Source organism: Typopeltis vanoorti, chromosome 10 (assembly GCF_054136105.1).
Source record: "Typopeltis vanoorti isolate ZY-2024b chromosome 10, IOZ_Tvanoo_1.0, whole genome shotgun sequence".
In the NCBI taxonomy this organism is placed as follows: Eukaryota; Metazoa; Arthropoda; class Arachnida; order Uropygi; family Thelyphonidae; genus Typopeltis; species Typopeltis vanoorti.
The window spans coordinates 47885836-47901417 of record NC_143558.1 but is presented as its reverse complement, the minus strand read 5'-3'; the positions used below and the strand labels follow the sequence as shown (position 1 = coordinate 47901417).

The 15582-nt window shown below is 33.9% G+C and overlaps 1 protein-coding gene across 1 annotated transcript in view; it reads left to right on the top strand.

Annotated features, from left to right (window-relative positions):
- kst (spectrin beta chain, non-erythrocytic 5 kst) overlaps window positions 1–15582 on the top strand; it is a 687893-nt gene that overhangs the window by 226547 nt on the left and 445764 nt on the right. The window contains exons 20-23 of the mRNA XM_090398802.1: window positions 514–620; window positions 4395–4481; window positions 8163–8225; window positions 14807–14937. Of these exons, the coding sequence (XP_090254928.1) occupies window positions 514–620; window positions 4395–4481; window positions 8163–8225; window positions 14807–14937 (388 nt within the window). The remainder of the gene's footprint in view (window positions 1–513; window positions 621–4394; window positions 4482–8162; window positions 8226–14806; window positions 14938–15582) is intronic.

The window sequence follows — 15582 nt, the reverse complement described above, 5'->3', positions numbered from 1 at the left end:
TAAAATATGTGTTACACATAAAAAAAAAGTGACTTCATGACAGACAAAATTGGACTTTGCATCAACAGTTACTTTAGAAATATTGGAGTGCACATGGCAAGAGTATTATAGGTTGGATATACTTATGCTGAGCCACATAACATGAAGCTTACGTTGAATACATTCTGTCTACAGTTATGTAAAAAAAAAAAAAAAAAAAAAAAAAAAAAAAAAAAGGGTGAGTGGAAAAAGTTTATATTCTAAACTATCATTCACAGAGTTTTTGTGTTCTGCTTTATCTCAATTTTTCAGATAAATATTGCATTTAATATAAATGGCATTCTTTCTGTAACTTTTCGATATAACTATTCTTAAAAAAGCATGAATGGCAAGTTTAATGGTTTCTGTTTAGTGATAATATTCATAATTTTTCTGAATTTATGAACCATTGTCATAAAAATATCATTTCATAAGTTTCTGAATTTATATATAAAAACACATGACCAATTTATAATTAAAGTATTTCTTTCATAGAAAACTCGCCTGCTCGGTCTTCAAATAAATTACATGAAAGTGAAAGTGTGGAGCAAAGACAGAAAGCTATTAATACATCTTATTCTGAACTGATTCAGTTATCAAAAGTATGTAATATAACAGAAAATTTGGTAATTTATTTGTAGTACTTAAAAGTTGTATATACACACACACTTATACATGGGGGGGGGGTCAGGAAAGTTCTGATAAATACCTAGAGCAAAAATGATATTAAAGCAACTGATATAACCACAAGAAAGAACATATCTTAAAATCCTTTAACCCCACCCCTTCCCCACATTTCATCAAATTGATATTATTAGTTCTTTTCTTTTAGGATATATATAAGAAGACATAAAATTAATTCATTTTTGTTCTAGATGTTTATCATAACTTTCCATTTGGGGGAGGGACCCCTACCAACTGCATCCCTCAGGAGGCAGATGAGGGAAGCCCAAGTGGGGCCACTCTGAATAATGAATATGGAGCCAAAGACCAAAGGCACACTTCAGAACCATCAGGAGAACTGTTGTAGACCACTGTAAAGATGTCAGCAAGTAGAAGAAGGCCCCCAGTCCTGTGCAGCTCTTTGCAAGAGCAGGGGGTGCTAAGAATCTCGCAGAGGAAGGTATACCACCATCTGGAAATTTGATCCTATTTATTGGTTCTTTCAGCACCTGAACTTTGTCTTCAGACTCCCATATTGATTTCCTGCTTCGATAACTGCAAAATGTAAAGTTTGATATCCTTGCTATCTGTGAAACCCAAAGAAGCTCTGATTTAACAGCGAAATGGAACAATGGCAACCAAATTTTCCTGGGAGCTTCAGACAATGCTACAACGGTTGGAGGAGTTGGTTTCATCATAAATGAAATGCTAACTGAATATATTATTTCTTGCACAATCCACTCTGAACAACTAGGGACACTAAAATTAAATTGGAGAATCAGTAACAATAAAAATAATAGTAGTTTATGCACCTACTGACAAAGAAGAAAAAGAAAACTATGAACACTTATCAGAAACATTACAGAAGGAAACAGCATACACTGTAGTGTGTGTGTGTGTGTGTGTGTGTGTGTGTGTGTTGATTTCAATGCAAAGATTAGTACAGGATCTGGTGAAGAAAAACACATTGGACCGTGGGAAAGGGGAAAGAAATGAACGAGGCAAACTCCTGGCAGAATTTGGTGAAGCAGAAAGGCTTTACATTGTGAATAGATTTTTTTAAAAAGAGAACTGAAAAAAATGGACTTGGCCATCTCCAAATGAAGAGACAAGAAACGAAATTGATGGTAAAAAATTTTGAAGTCATTGGAAAAACCTACTGTGATATTCATTCATGCCACCATCCAATATTAGCCACCCTCAAAATATAGAAAAAATGAAGAACGTAAACGAGCATAGTCCAACCATAAAAAACACTCAAATCAGATAAATTCAGAAGAATTTCAAAAAAATATGGAAGAAACTGACTGGAAATTAAAAAATGATATCGACTCAGATTTAACAAATTTTAATAATAATTTATTAAATTTCAAAGAAAGAGCCTCCTAAGACCAGGGAAACACCTATCAGCAAGAACAATAGAACTATTGAAGAAAAGAAGAAAACTGAAAGATACAGGAAAAGCTGTTTAGAATATAAAATTATCTGTAAACAATTGATGTCTGAGGCAGAATATTATTATTATTATTATTTCGGGCGACTCCAGGAGTCCTTAGACTCATTGAGGGAGGCCCTAAACATCATGTCCACACAACTATGCGATTACATTCTCACAGTATCTATCATACCTTGTCCTGAACTCGTTCACCGTCATAGCGCCCACAACAGACTCTGGCAGCTTAGTTCACTCATTTACCACTCTAAAAGTAAAGAACCCAGCTCTAACACCCCTGCTAACCACACTCTTGCCCAGCTTCCATAGGTGTCCCCTAGTTCTCCCACCACCAGTCCTGATCTCAAAAATATCCTCTGAATTAATCCTATAGAATCCCTTTAGCAATTTGAATGTCTCGATCATATCTCCCCTCCTCCGCCTATCAACTAGTTTCTGCAACCCACAAATCTTCAACCTGTTTCTCATATGGTTCATTCCATAGACCTGTTATCATCTTAGTCACTCGCCTCTGGATCCTCTCCACCTCCTCCCCATCAAGAAGGAACCAAGGTGACCAAATCTGGGCACAGTAGTCGAGATGAGGTCTTATCAAGGCTCGGTACAGAGGTACAATAACTTGCTTGTCTCTGCTCGTCAAGGTATTTTTCAACAACCAAGATGACTGTGATATATATAGGATGACAAAATTAGCAGAAGCAGTTACTCTCCATAGTAGTCTAAAAAAAAATAGAAAAAAGAAATAAGTCTAAAGCAACCACTACCCACTAGCCTTCATAAATAATCAAGGAAACAGGCACACAAATAGAGGTGAGATGGAAAAAATAATAAAATTGTTTTATGAGAATCTTTACTCATCTAAACAAGTAGCAACAGCTCCAGCACTAGATGAAAATTTGGAAATACCATCTGTCCTACCTGAAGAAGTAAAAATGGTTATCCACCAGATGAAAACTGACTGATCACCAGGAATTGACGGTATAAAATCTGATTAATTAAAAATGGGTGGACAAGTACTTTTTAAAGCTTTAGCAGAAAGATTTACTCGATATATACAATTAAGGAAAGCACTTATCGAATGGGAAAACATCAAAGACCGTAATTCTGCATAAAAAAGCTAATAAAGAAGACATCAGTAATTACAGATCCATCTGTCTATTATCACATACATATAAAGTATTTACCAGAATCATTCTAAACAGAATACAACCTTCATCAATGGAAATAGCTGCAAAGAACAGGCTGGTTTCAAAAGAGGCTTTTCGACAATAGATCACATTCGAACTATTACTCAACTAACAGAAAGATGCAGAGACTATCCAATGCCACTTTGTTTTCTTTTTATAGATTTTTAAAGGCATGTGACACTGAACATAATGCATTATTTCAAGCCTTAATAAAAAAAGGAGTAGAAATAGTATATATCCAGCTCATAAAAGATATGTACAAAGAAGGTACAACAAATATCACTTTTTAATCACCCATTTAAAATTAAGTAGAGGAGTACATGTTAAATATTCCAACTACTCCTGATATATTAATTGTTCTTTAGTTTGCTACTTCTGTCTTGGAGTCATCTTTATATAATGGAACTATCTTACCCTCTTTCCACTCACTTGGACCAGAGCCGAGACTTAGATTAAACAACTTCATCCTTGCAAAATTCTTTGCTATCATTATCAATACTTCATTCCTCCCCATGCTCTCCCCTCCCCCTTATGTGCTATTCCTGTAATAGTATATTCCTCCATCAACCAAGGCTCACTGATGCTTATAATTTTTGGGTAACCAGTGTCAAAAATTTCTTCCTCTTGTTCCTGATGCTTCTGTCATTATCATGCAATTTTTATTTGGCCCACAGATATCTTTGCATCCTTTAATGACAGTCTCATTCAGATTTGATATTTAAGAAACTGCATTCAGCATTCATGAATATTTTCGTTTTCACTCATCTAAACATTGTCTATATATGTACTTAACTGTCTTGCAGTGAATTTGAAAGTATTTGTAGGAATCTAAATACTGATGGTTTGAATTATTTTTATGCGGTTGCCTTTCAAAAACCGTCTCTGTCATACAAAAACGTATGGTTGCATTTAATGTAAACAGTATCAAACTAAATTATCTTAAAACAAATTCAAAATTTGTTACCCTGTACTTTCCTATTAAATGTGAAGTTGATAATTATATTTTCAATATAGTTTATTTAATGAGAAGTTAATATAAAATATCGGTATCTTAAAAACATTTTTATTTGTAGGCTCGTCGTCATTTTCTTGAAGATGCAATGCACTTATTTGGATTTTATAGAGAATGTGATGATTTTGAAACATGGATGAAAGATAAGGTAAACAAAAACAGACATGTTATATTGGATAATTATTGTTATTATTTTAGCCTTCTTTCAGGAGCCATATATCTGTCTATGATGGCAGTTACAATAGACTGTGAATTTTCAATTTCCTGCTGTATACCCAAGTAAATATAATAATTCTGCCAAAAAAAAAAAGGGGGAGAGATTGTAATGCTTAAGTTTGGTTTTATGTTGGTTAAAGAAAAATTAAAACATATTAATTACCTCTAGTATTTAGGTTAAATTATTAGCATTAGGTGAGCTATATTATTATTATTATCTGAGACCTCCAGGGAGTCAAGGACTCATTATAGTTTTGGTCTTTTTATTGCTGATTTTCATGTCAAATATGTTATAGCTGTTATTCAATTTAGTTAGAGAAAATCTTTAAGACTTGCACTGGATGTTATTTTTAGGAATAAAACATCATCTGCATAAAGCAAAGAGCTAAGTTTGATATATCTGATTCTAATATTATGTTTATTGCTACTTTCTTTCATAATGTGATCCGTATAGGTGATGAATAGTTGAGATAATGTGCATCCTTGTCTTATCCCTGATTTTCATCAAACTATCTTCCTGTATTTCCTTCAAGTCTAAACTGCTGACTTACAACTTAAATATACAGTATTACTCTGTACAATGTTCAGTTTACCTCATATAATTATAGCTTTTCTGTTGGCTCCTTGTCATATGCTTTTCCAGATCTACAAGAGTTAAGTACAGATCTTTGTTATATATTTCCAGGGTTTTCACCTGTTTGTCAGATTTTAACCTTATGACAAACCTGAACTAACTTGTTCTTCTCCATGTTTCTGTTTCACAATTATTTATAAGCCTCTGTTCAAGTATGCTTGCATAAATCTGAAACATTAGTGGATAAATTGCTCTGTAATTTTCATATTCAGTTTTATTTCCCTTTTTTTTTGTGGGAATTATGAGATTTCTACTCCAGTTATCTGAATTCAACACTAGCCTGGTTGGCCACATGATTAGCATATCTGCTCTCCAGCCAAGAGGCTGCGAGTTTGAATTCTGCCAATGGCATGGATGCTTGTGATTGTCCTACTAACCAATTACCATATGTACTGCTGTGACTTGTGTCCTGATGCAGTATAACGTTTGATGTCTTTGCACCATAAAAAAAAAAAAATCTGAATTCGACCTTTCAAATTAGGCAGTTTAACTATTATAAAAGTTTTATACCTCCGTATTTGAACATTTCCATTATTATGTACTCTTGACTGCATTCCTCAAATGCAGTCGAGAGTATGTAGTAGCAATGGAATATTTTCTATCATGGTTCTGTCACTTCTTTAATTTAACAGTCTTTCAAAGTAATTACTCCAGAATATTTTTATTTTCCATTGTGAAGAATTTATGGAGATAATAACACACGTATAGGAGTAATTACTTTTACTTATAATTATGAAAATAACACTCGACATTACGACTTCTGTATCAAAGTCATCATATGGAAAACATACATATGCACAGGATAAGCTACATGACACTACACAAAAGTGTAGTGTCATGTAGCTTATCTACATAAATCTAAATCTAAAGACACTACATAAATCTAAATGCTTTGTTAGTAGAGAGGATCATAGGTGACTTTGCAAAGCACGTGTTTTGTAAAAACAGAGAAAAACTTTGCTTTTCTTTGTTTTTAAAAACAATGAAAATAGCAGAGTTCCAAAGACTGAAACAACAAGAAAGGCAATAGACAGTCTGAATGCCATGCCCAGAGGAGCAACCAATCACCAAAAATAGTTTGACTTACTTGGTGGGACTTTTGATATGCTTTCTTCTTTTCTAGGACTGTTTCTTTAACTTCTTCTGTTGACCATGAAGTTTTGATTTTTCTATTCCTAGGCAGATTAACTCTATATTCCCATAACTGAATCAATTACTGTTTTCTTCAGAGTTTGTCACTGAGTCTCCAAGGTTTGGTTCTTGTTTTCAAAGTTTTTTTTTTTTTTGAATAATAACTGTGTAGTTGAATCTACATTTCACCTGAAAGAGCTGCTCAACTTTAATTCTTTAAAATTTTCTTACATATTTTTCTTTTTAGTATGGTACTCATTTTTATCCTGCTTAAAACTAAGTGATGATGACTTCCAATTTCAAATCTTCTGCATACACTTGTGTCCTGAACCAGTGTGAAGATGTTGCTTTTAGCAGTAATGTAGACCATAAGGCTTTCTTCTTTTTATTTCTTTTCTCTTCTCTCCATGTGAATTTGTGCACATCTTTATGTTGAAACATGATGTTAGTGATGACTAGAAAGGTGATGACCTGAAGTGAAATCCAGCTGCCACTTACCATTATTATTAGCTTTGTTCTTTTCTCTAAATTCCCAAACCTATGCCTGGGATTCATTCCTATCCTGCTATTTGGATCACTAACAAGGACCAGCTTTTCCTTTATATCTTCTGCCTTCTCTAATGACTTGAAAAATTCCTTCACTTCTTCCTTTAGAGAATCTTTTGTAGATCCATAGGCACACACATAAGTCTCATTGTTGAATTATCTATTTTGAAATTTGTTTCCACATATCTCAACTCAAAATTGCCTGCAGTCAAGAAATTTGTCTTTGTGTTTGGTGCTGAACTTGATCCTTCCTTTTCTTGATCACTGTTGCCTAAGTATATCATCTTTTATTTATTATTCTGCAGGATCTCATTTTACACTTCTTCCTCTAGTTAGTACGAATATGTCCACATGGTACTTCTTTTGCCAGTTCAGCTTCTTTCCATTGATTCTTCTTATGTTGACATTGTTTATCTTGAATTCTGCTGACACTGAGTTTCTTACAGTCTGTCTTTTCACTGTTCTCGTTGGTTCCTTAACTAAAACAGTGGGGTGTTGTTTTACTAACAGTGCCTCAGCCTGTGAAATATCGTTTGTCTCTGATGTAAGCCAATACAGGATACAGTTTGGTTGGCTAAGTCCCAAATTGCCAGCCCATCCCAGTTCATTCAGTATCCAGTGTATAACAACTATGGGGCACACAAAGTGAAGGTGAAGATTAAACATTAGGTTAGAAACTCTAGTCAGTTTTCTGCATTCCTTAAATTATGTGGAAGTCTTCTTCCAGTTATCTATTTTTGATCTTTAAGGAACCCCTGTGATGTTATCGCTATGTAATAATAGTTATTAATTTGTAAAAAAACAGCATATTAATAATGGGAATCAGTAAATTAATAATTAATTCTATGATTAGAAATAGATCTCAAAAGTATATATTTTATTAAACAGAAAGGCCCTGAATCCAAATGTTTTTTTTTATTTATTTATTAATATGAAAGTTTTTCAGTCTTCTATATGATTCTTTTGTTCTTTTGTTTAATCTTATTAAATATATATTTATTATTATTATTATTATTTTTATATTACTCCCACTCATGAAAGATTTTTGTAAACCTGTAGTACATTCTATTTTATTAAATATTAAATAGTAGCTACATTCTATTTTCTTGTTTAATTTCCTAGCCATGACAAGAAAGTAAAATGATTTAAAATATTATGCTAGCACATTTCTTTCATGGAGTTTTTCTTAAACAGATTTTAATTAATTTTTCATCAAGTGTATTAATTATTTACAAGTTTATTAACAGATGAAAGTATTTTTCTTTAATTGAAAGGATCTTTGATTAATACTTTATTTCTTAGGAAAGAATGCTAACATCTGAAGATCCAAAAGAAGGTGTTGAGGTTATGAAAAAAAAGTTTGAGGTAACTAATATAAATTATATCAATTGTGAAAAGTACGTAATTTTACTATTTTAAAGGCATGCTAATAAATTTAAGAGATCTGTTTAGAAATTACCAGGATTGATGTAATTTTACAAAGAATAAAAAATCAGCAGGATTTTTCCATTTGTTCATAATTTTTGACACTGTTCTAACATTTATCACAGCCCATTTTTTTTGTTTTAGATACATAAAAAGTCACAGAGCCAAATTTTACTTGTGGTGTTCCATTTTTCATTAGAAAATGTTGTTTTTCTGTTAGCAGAAGTGGCACAAACTTTCTGAAATGTATTTCATTTTTGTGTTGTCAGTAAAATATACTGACCCCTGTACATGGGACAGAACCTGATAATAACAAATCTGGAGGCTTCCTAATCAGCTAGCAGTAAATCCTGCTGCTACTTACTCTGCCAGTTAGTGCCTAGACAGAGTCCAAGTATAGTGAAATATGTAAATGGAAATATTATGAACTGTCCAAGTCATGCATGGGAGTCTTAATTCTGTGTGGGCACTAAATCTGCAATGCTTTCACCTCCTGTTGCATGTCCCTACTCTTTATTTAATCCCACATACATTAAAATGTGGTCTTACTGCAGAACAGAAAAAAATCTAACACCTAAAATTGTAAACTTGACACTCATGAGTTCACTTATGAAAAGAATTGGGTTATTATGGGTAATTAACAAATAGAAACATATAAAGAAACTAATTTTACTAGAAAGGACAATTGGCTTCTTCAGGATGAATAAATATAAAAATAACAGAATACAAATTATTGTAAAAAAAAAAAAAGAGAAACTGTTATAGTATTAACAATCGAAGCAGGTAGAGCCAGTGAAGCATGACATGCATCATTTGTTTTTTAGCATTGTTTGGAGATGATTGGCTGAAAAATTGAAGTCAGATATGTTATGAAATCTAATTAGTGATTTCCAAATATCATTTAGCATAAGTCCTCAGTTTTTGTTGAGCAAATCATGTGAATAAATGATGACAGTAGATTCTTTAATCCTAAAAGGAAAGTTTTCTTCAAGATATGGCATAGGAACTTTGTCCCAATCGATGTCATGGCATGTGTTAGAAGTAGGGTAAGCCAGCCCCAAATTTTCCTCTCTGTTTTATATATATATATATATATATATAAAACATGTTACTTATTTCTTATTTCAAAACTTCTGCAACTCTCATCAATGTAGAGAAGATTATAAGAACAAGAAATTCTGTAGGTCCCTGGATGTTTACAGAAGGGTTATTGTCCTTTGGAGACCAAAGAAGGTTGCATATGGTAAGGATAGGCTTATTTGCTACTCTGATGTTTTGAATTTTGAGAAGTTTGATGACTATATCAAATGTCAAGGTTTACAAAATTTTATTTTTTAAATGAATCTTCCAATGTTTTTATTTATTAACAACCAATAAAAGCCCAATTCTTTTAATAAAAAAAATTACAAAAATCCTACCAAAAATATCCTCCCCCACCAGAAAAACCCAGATATTAATCATCTTTACATTATGAACATTTGTGGCCTCAACAGTAATAAAAACAATGCATGCTACCATCTAGTCAACAAAACCAGATTTATTATTCCTAATGGAACCTTAGCTGGTCACCTCATTGCTCAAACTGCACCGTGCATGCCACAAGGGCAACACTTTTTCATTCATTAGAATTGATTTGATTTGGCTCCAAATTTCCCTACCAACTCATGTTGCATTCATTTGCTGTCTCTACCACTTACCAAATACTGATAATCACTTTGGTCCCTTCAAGTATCTATTTCCAGAGCTTTATTTTCTGCAGTCAAAACCCAAATAGTGAGATCATCTTCTTTAGGAACTTTTGATGTCCACAACTCAAATTGGCTTCCCTTCTCCATTTCCACTCGTCTGATAGGTAGGGATGCGAGGTATTTGCCATTAACAACAACATAATACAGATAGTCCATTTATCTACCAGAATACGAGATTTCCCTTCATCATCCAGCCTATGACCTTGACCTCTTCTTAACAATATCCCTTCCAAATGCAGTGTAGATATCAGTTTTTCTTTTATAACTCAGACCATAACTTCATCTAAGTTTTCTTCATCTTGGAACAACCTCCACCCAATAATTCTCTACCTCATGTCCTTTGGTATCACAAGGGTACCAAAGAGTGACAGGTTGACATGGAGAAACACACATGGTTATTCTCAGCATTTGATGCCGAAGACCTCCCTCTCACTGACTTCAATTCCTATTTATATCTGTGCTGATTCATATCTGTACACTCCAGTCTTTCTCCTCATTTGAAAAATCTTGTAATGCCCAGTCATTAATAGCCTCGAGATCCTCCATAACTAATGCCTTAAATTCTGATTTCCTTGTTATTTTTCAATAGGATAAAGATAAAGCCTTGTGAACTTCAACACTACTAAGACACAGTCCTGTATAATTTCCCACAAGAAAGATGATCTCAGGTAACTTCCCCTTACTTTTGATAATACTCAGGTATTAAAACACGACCAGATTTCTCTTCTTGGCTGACCTTCAGCCTCTCTTGGCACAAACACATCTCAGGTATAGTGGGTGTCTGCCTTTTTCTTTTTGCTCATTAATTTATGAAAACTAGTGTATTAAATTTTGTTTGAAAATTGGCAAAATATCTAGTGAAACAGACATGGACAGACTCAAGCTTATGAAAGAGTTCCACACATTAATGGTGTATACCTTTCCATATGTATACAGTAGTGCATGTTTTAAAAGTTATTTTTGTAGTTTTATTCAGAGGATGCACACACAAATTACATTTCAAATATGTTGTTATTAATGTAAAGTAATATTATATACTATAAATAACATGAGAAAATAGAAAAATATTAAAAAAAAATGTTTAATTTGGTCATTAAACCTTCCTTAGAAATTATCAAGAGATGACTGAATAGTGCCTTCTTTCTTCTTTTTAGAAATTTCTGTCTTAATAACAGGCACGTGCGCGCGCACACACGCACGCACGCACTGTGTGGGCTGTCTGACTTGCAGACATTAAATATACATAACACAGCCTGGAATTTATTGAAAAGAAGTATTCAGTCTGGGAGAAGAAGGTATTATGGAAGCAGCACAAGATGAGTGGTAACAACCAATTGTATGAGGAATACAAAGAGCAGCCAAGGAAGCCAACTTGCTTGATAAGAATAGCAAAAGTGCAGTGCGAGTAGCAGTTAGCTAATGAGGCTAAAAAAACATGTGAAAATGGTAGAATGATAAGTACTGTTGAGGTATTTAATGAAAAATTCATAAAGATATCTCATTCTTATGAATGTGACATCATGCAGAACTTGAATGCAGTAGGAATGGAAGGAGGAGGAGGAATCATTAGTAAGTGAGTAAGAGGTATATATGAGAAATTGAATTAACTTGAGGTTAATAAGGCTGTAGGACTTGATGACATTTCACCATGTGTTTTGAGGGAATGTTCCTGGGAGTTAACAACAGCTTTGACATTCCTTTTTAACATGAGTCTTATACTTGGCCAAGTTCCACAGGAGTAGAAAGAAGGCAGAATTGTTCTGCTTCATAAAGGAGGTAGACTATGCCCTTGAATTATAGGCTGGTCTGTTTGTCTGGAGGGTTGGTTAAAGTGCTAGAGATATTGATAGTCAGCATGGATTTGCTAAAGGAAGATTATAACAGGATCACAAATGAGTTGGATAAAAGTGATGCATAAATTATGGTATATTTAGATTTTACAAAGGCCTTTGATAGATTGCCACATGAAAAGCTGGTAATTGGCTGTCTGATAGGTATCAGCAAGTTGTCTATGGAGGAGCAATATCCCAGAAGAGGAAAGTTACTAGTGGTGTACCTAAGGATCTGTTTTCGGTCCATTCCTGTTTGATTTGTATGTAAATGATATTGGGAGTGGTCTGAATGGTGATATGCAGTTGTTTGCAGATTATACCAAGTTGGAGAGAACTATCAGTTGTAGAGTGGATACTGTGGCTTTGCAAGAGGGCTTGAATGCACTGAATTGAAAATTGAAAGCTAAATTGAGGATGGAGGGTGTGAGCAAGGGGATGAGAGAGGATATTTTGCATGGAGAGCAGTGAATTGGTGAAATACATTGTCTAAGAGTGTAATGTATATGGAGACAGTGAATTATTTAAAGTATGGCATGATAAACTGTGTGTGTGAGAGAGAGTGAGACCTCTTATGATGAGTCTTTTGACTCTGTGAAGGTCTGAACTATCAGTTCAGTGTTGCAGAGTATAAGGTTTTAAAATTTGGGAAGCAAAGATGAAATGCAGAGGATACAATTCATGGAGCGAGATCTTGGAGGGGGATAAAGCAAATGAGAGATCTAGGGGTGAAGGTGGACAAGGACCTAAAATTTTGGGAATGCATTGCTAAAATTGTCTGGAAAGGACAGCACAGCAGATTATGGGAATGATGTGTTGAATTGGCTAGGTTATGGTTACATTTTATAAGGCTGTGATCAGGTCGCATATGGATTACCGTATACTGTATATTTTGCATCTCAGTTTCAGAAGTATTAGAAAGAGTCCAGAGATGATTGTCTAAAGTGGTTTCTGACCTCTGGAATGTTGAGTATGAATAGACAGATCCAGAAAATGCAATTTGCAGAGTCTGATAATGGAAGGGGGGGGAGGGGAGGGGATATGCTGGAGACATATAAGTTGCTAAGGGCTTATTACCAGATTAAGGTGGAAGAGATTTTACATAGAATCGAGAAGGTAGGGGGAGAACAAGAGGCCATCCCAGAAAGTTGTATATGGAGGGTGTGAGCAAGGGGATGAGAGAGGGTTTTTTTGCATGGAGAGCAGTGAATTATTGAAATACATTGTTTAAGAGTGTAATGTGTATGGAGGAATATATTTAAGGTAGCATGGCATGATAAACTGTGTGAGAGAGAGAATGATACCTCTCATGATGAGTCTTTTGACTCTGTGAAGGTCTGATAATAATTATAAAATAAGCCATATATGTACCTGTATCATAAAACTATTTAAAAATTACCACAGAATAAAAGAAAACATATTGATTAAATTTGATGGTATATATTAGAACACAGACTGATAAGTAAATAATTATTTATTGATTAATGCTGATATTTTGCTGGTATTATAACCAGCATCTTCAGAGCACAAAAAAACAATTTGTCACAGTCTGGAAGATATGTGATTAGTGTATCTATGAAGCGCAGACAGTTATTAGCTTCCAGTTCCATTGTAAAGTGAATTTTTGGGTGTTTGCTATTTAAATGTGCTAAGAATGTATCCAATATTTGCTAATAACTGTACCCTTCATGGATACACTAATCGCACATCTTCCATATGGTTCCTTATCATTCTCACTTTATAGAAAACCCACATATACACGGAGATATTTACATAAACAATCACACCATCTCAACAGCATGGTATCCTAAAAACACTAACCCACAGAGCGAGAGCAATTTGTTCAAGTGACAATGCTCTTACTGCTGAACCGGCTCACTTACACACACTTTCTTAGCCAATGGCTATAATCCCCATAAGATAGACAAAATATTAAATGCTCTCCCCCTCCACACCCACCACCATGGAGAACCACAACAGTCACCATTCCATACATAAAAGGCATATTGGAAAAGATATTTAGAGTGCTCAATAAACATCAACTATACACTGTATTCAGACTGTGTGTCAAATTGGCAACTCTCATCTGTTCACCCAAGGACAGCATCTCTCCATTATCACATCTAGGAGTCTACGAAGTACCCTTTGTGTGATCAAGCTTACTATGGTGAAACAGGAAGAACTGTGGACATCCACATCAGTGAACATAAAAAAAAATACATCCAGCACTATCGCTATGGCAAGTCGGGTCTAGCAGAACATGCTTTGGATACCCCTGCACACAGGATCAACTGGAAGAAAACAAAAGTACTGCACAGAAGCTTTTACAAGTCAGAGAGATTGTTCTTAGAAGCAACAGAAGCATTGAAGCATACCCCAAATCTCAACAAATATGGCTGTATAAATTTGCTTAAGATTTGGGAGACGGTCATCTTAAGACATAACTAGTACCTGCTTTCTCTGTCTGTTCTTTTTTTAACATAGAGGGCATCTAATTAGGACTTTAGTCTGTCTTTTGCTGCAATTGTTCAAACTAGTCCCATTGTTACATTATATTGTTGTAGTCTCGCACGCTGTGACAAACTGTTTTTTGTGCTCTGAAGAGGCTGGTTATAATACCAACGAAATATCAGCAGTAAGTCAATAAATAATTACTTACTTTTCATGTCTGTGTTCTAATATATACCATCAAAATTAATCAACATGTATATGACGAAAACATAAGCCTTTCTACACATAAAAGAAAACATATTTTAGCTTTATTGGCTCATCATAGCAAAGTAATGAAACACTACTCAGTGACCAGCAACTTTTGGTTTAACTTGACTAACCCCTCACAGACAATCTTCTCTGTCATAATAATAAATAAAATATACTTTTTAAACAGATTTCTTAAAATCATTATACTCAGAACTACTGATTACAGCTGACATTATTTTTACAGAATTTCTTAACTGATCTCTCTGCAAGTAGTCGACGTGTGGAAGACATTGATCGCTTAGTTGAGGAATTTGTGGTTAGCAGACACAGCCAACTAGATGCCATTAAAGCCCGACAGAGACAGATTCATGTCCAGTCAGTATAAATATTGTTTCAAATATAATTATAATTAATGTTTAGAAATTTATTAAGCCTGAAGGGATTTTTTGTGTTTAGTTTCAAAATGAGTTTTTTTAATATATGAATTAAACATTGAATAATAGAACATAAAAAAAAGTATTAGATGTCAGTGAATTTTCCATGGCATTAGTGAAGAGGCAGTCTGAACACACATCTGTGTGTGTTTTCTTTTTTGTAATTCTTTTCATTTCTGGTTAACACACACATTAATAGTAGAACAAGAGAGGAAATATTTCTGCATTGTTATAAAGATGCCTCAATCTTTATAAACTATATAAAGATTGAGGCATCAATCTTTATATAGTTTACTTGGCATCTCCATTATGAGACTGGCTAATTTGCTTTCAGTTGAAAAGCCCTGATAAAGATTCTTTGCATCGTAGATAGGATTCAATTCCATGTCTTTCCACCAAAGAGCATTTTTGAAACTGACTGAGCTACAGAGACTCCCCCTTTATATTTATGTTTAATTAAATTGCAATTATTTATTGTAATTTTTTTATATGAAAAGTTATAGAATAGTTATAATTATAACCACCAACATCGAAAGTGCGATCTTTTAATAAAAAAACATAAGATTATTGTACTTGGGAAAAAGTC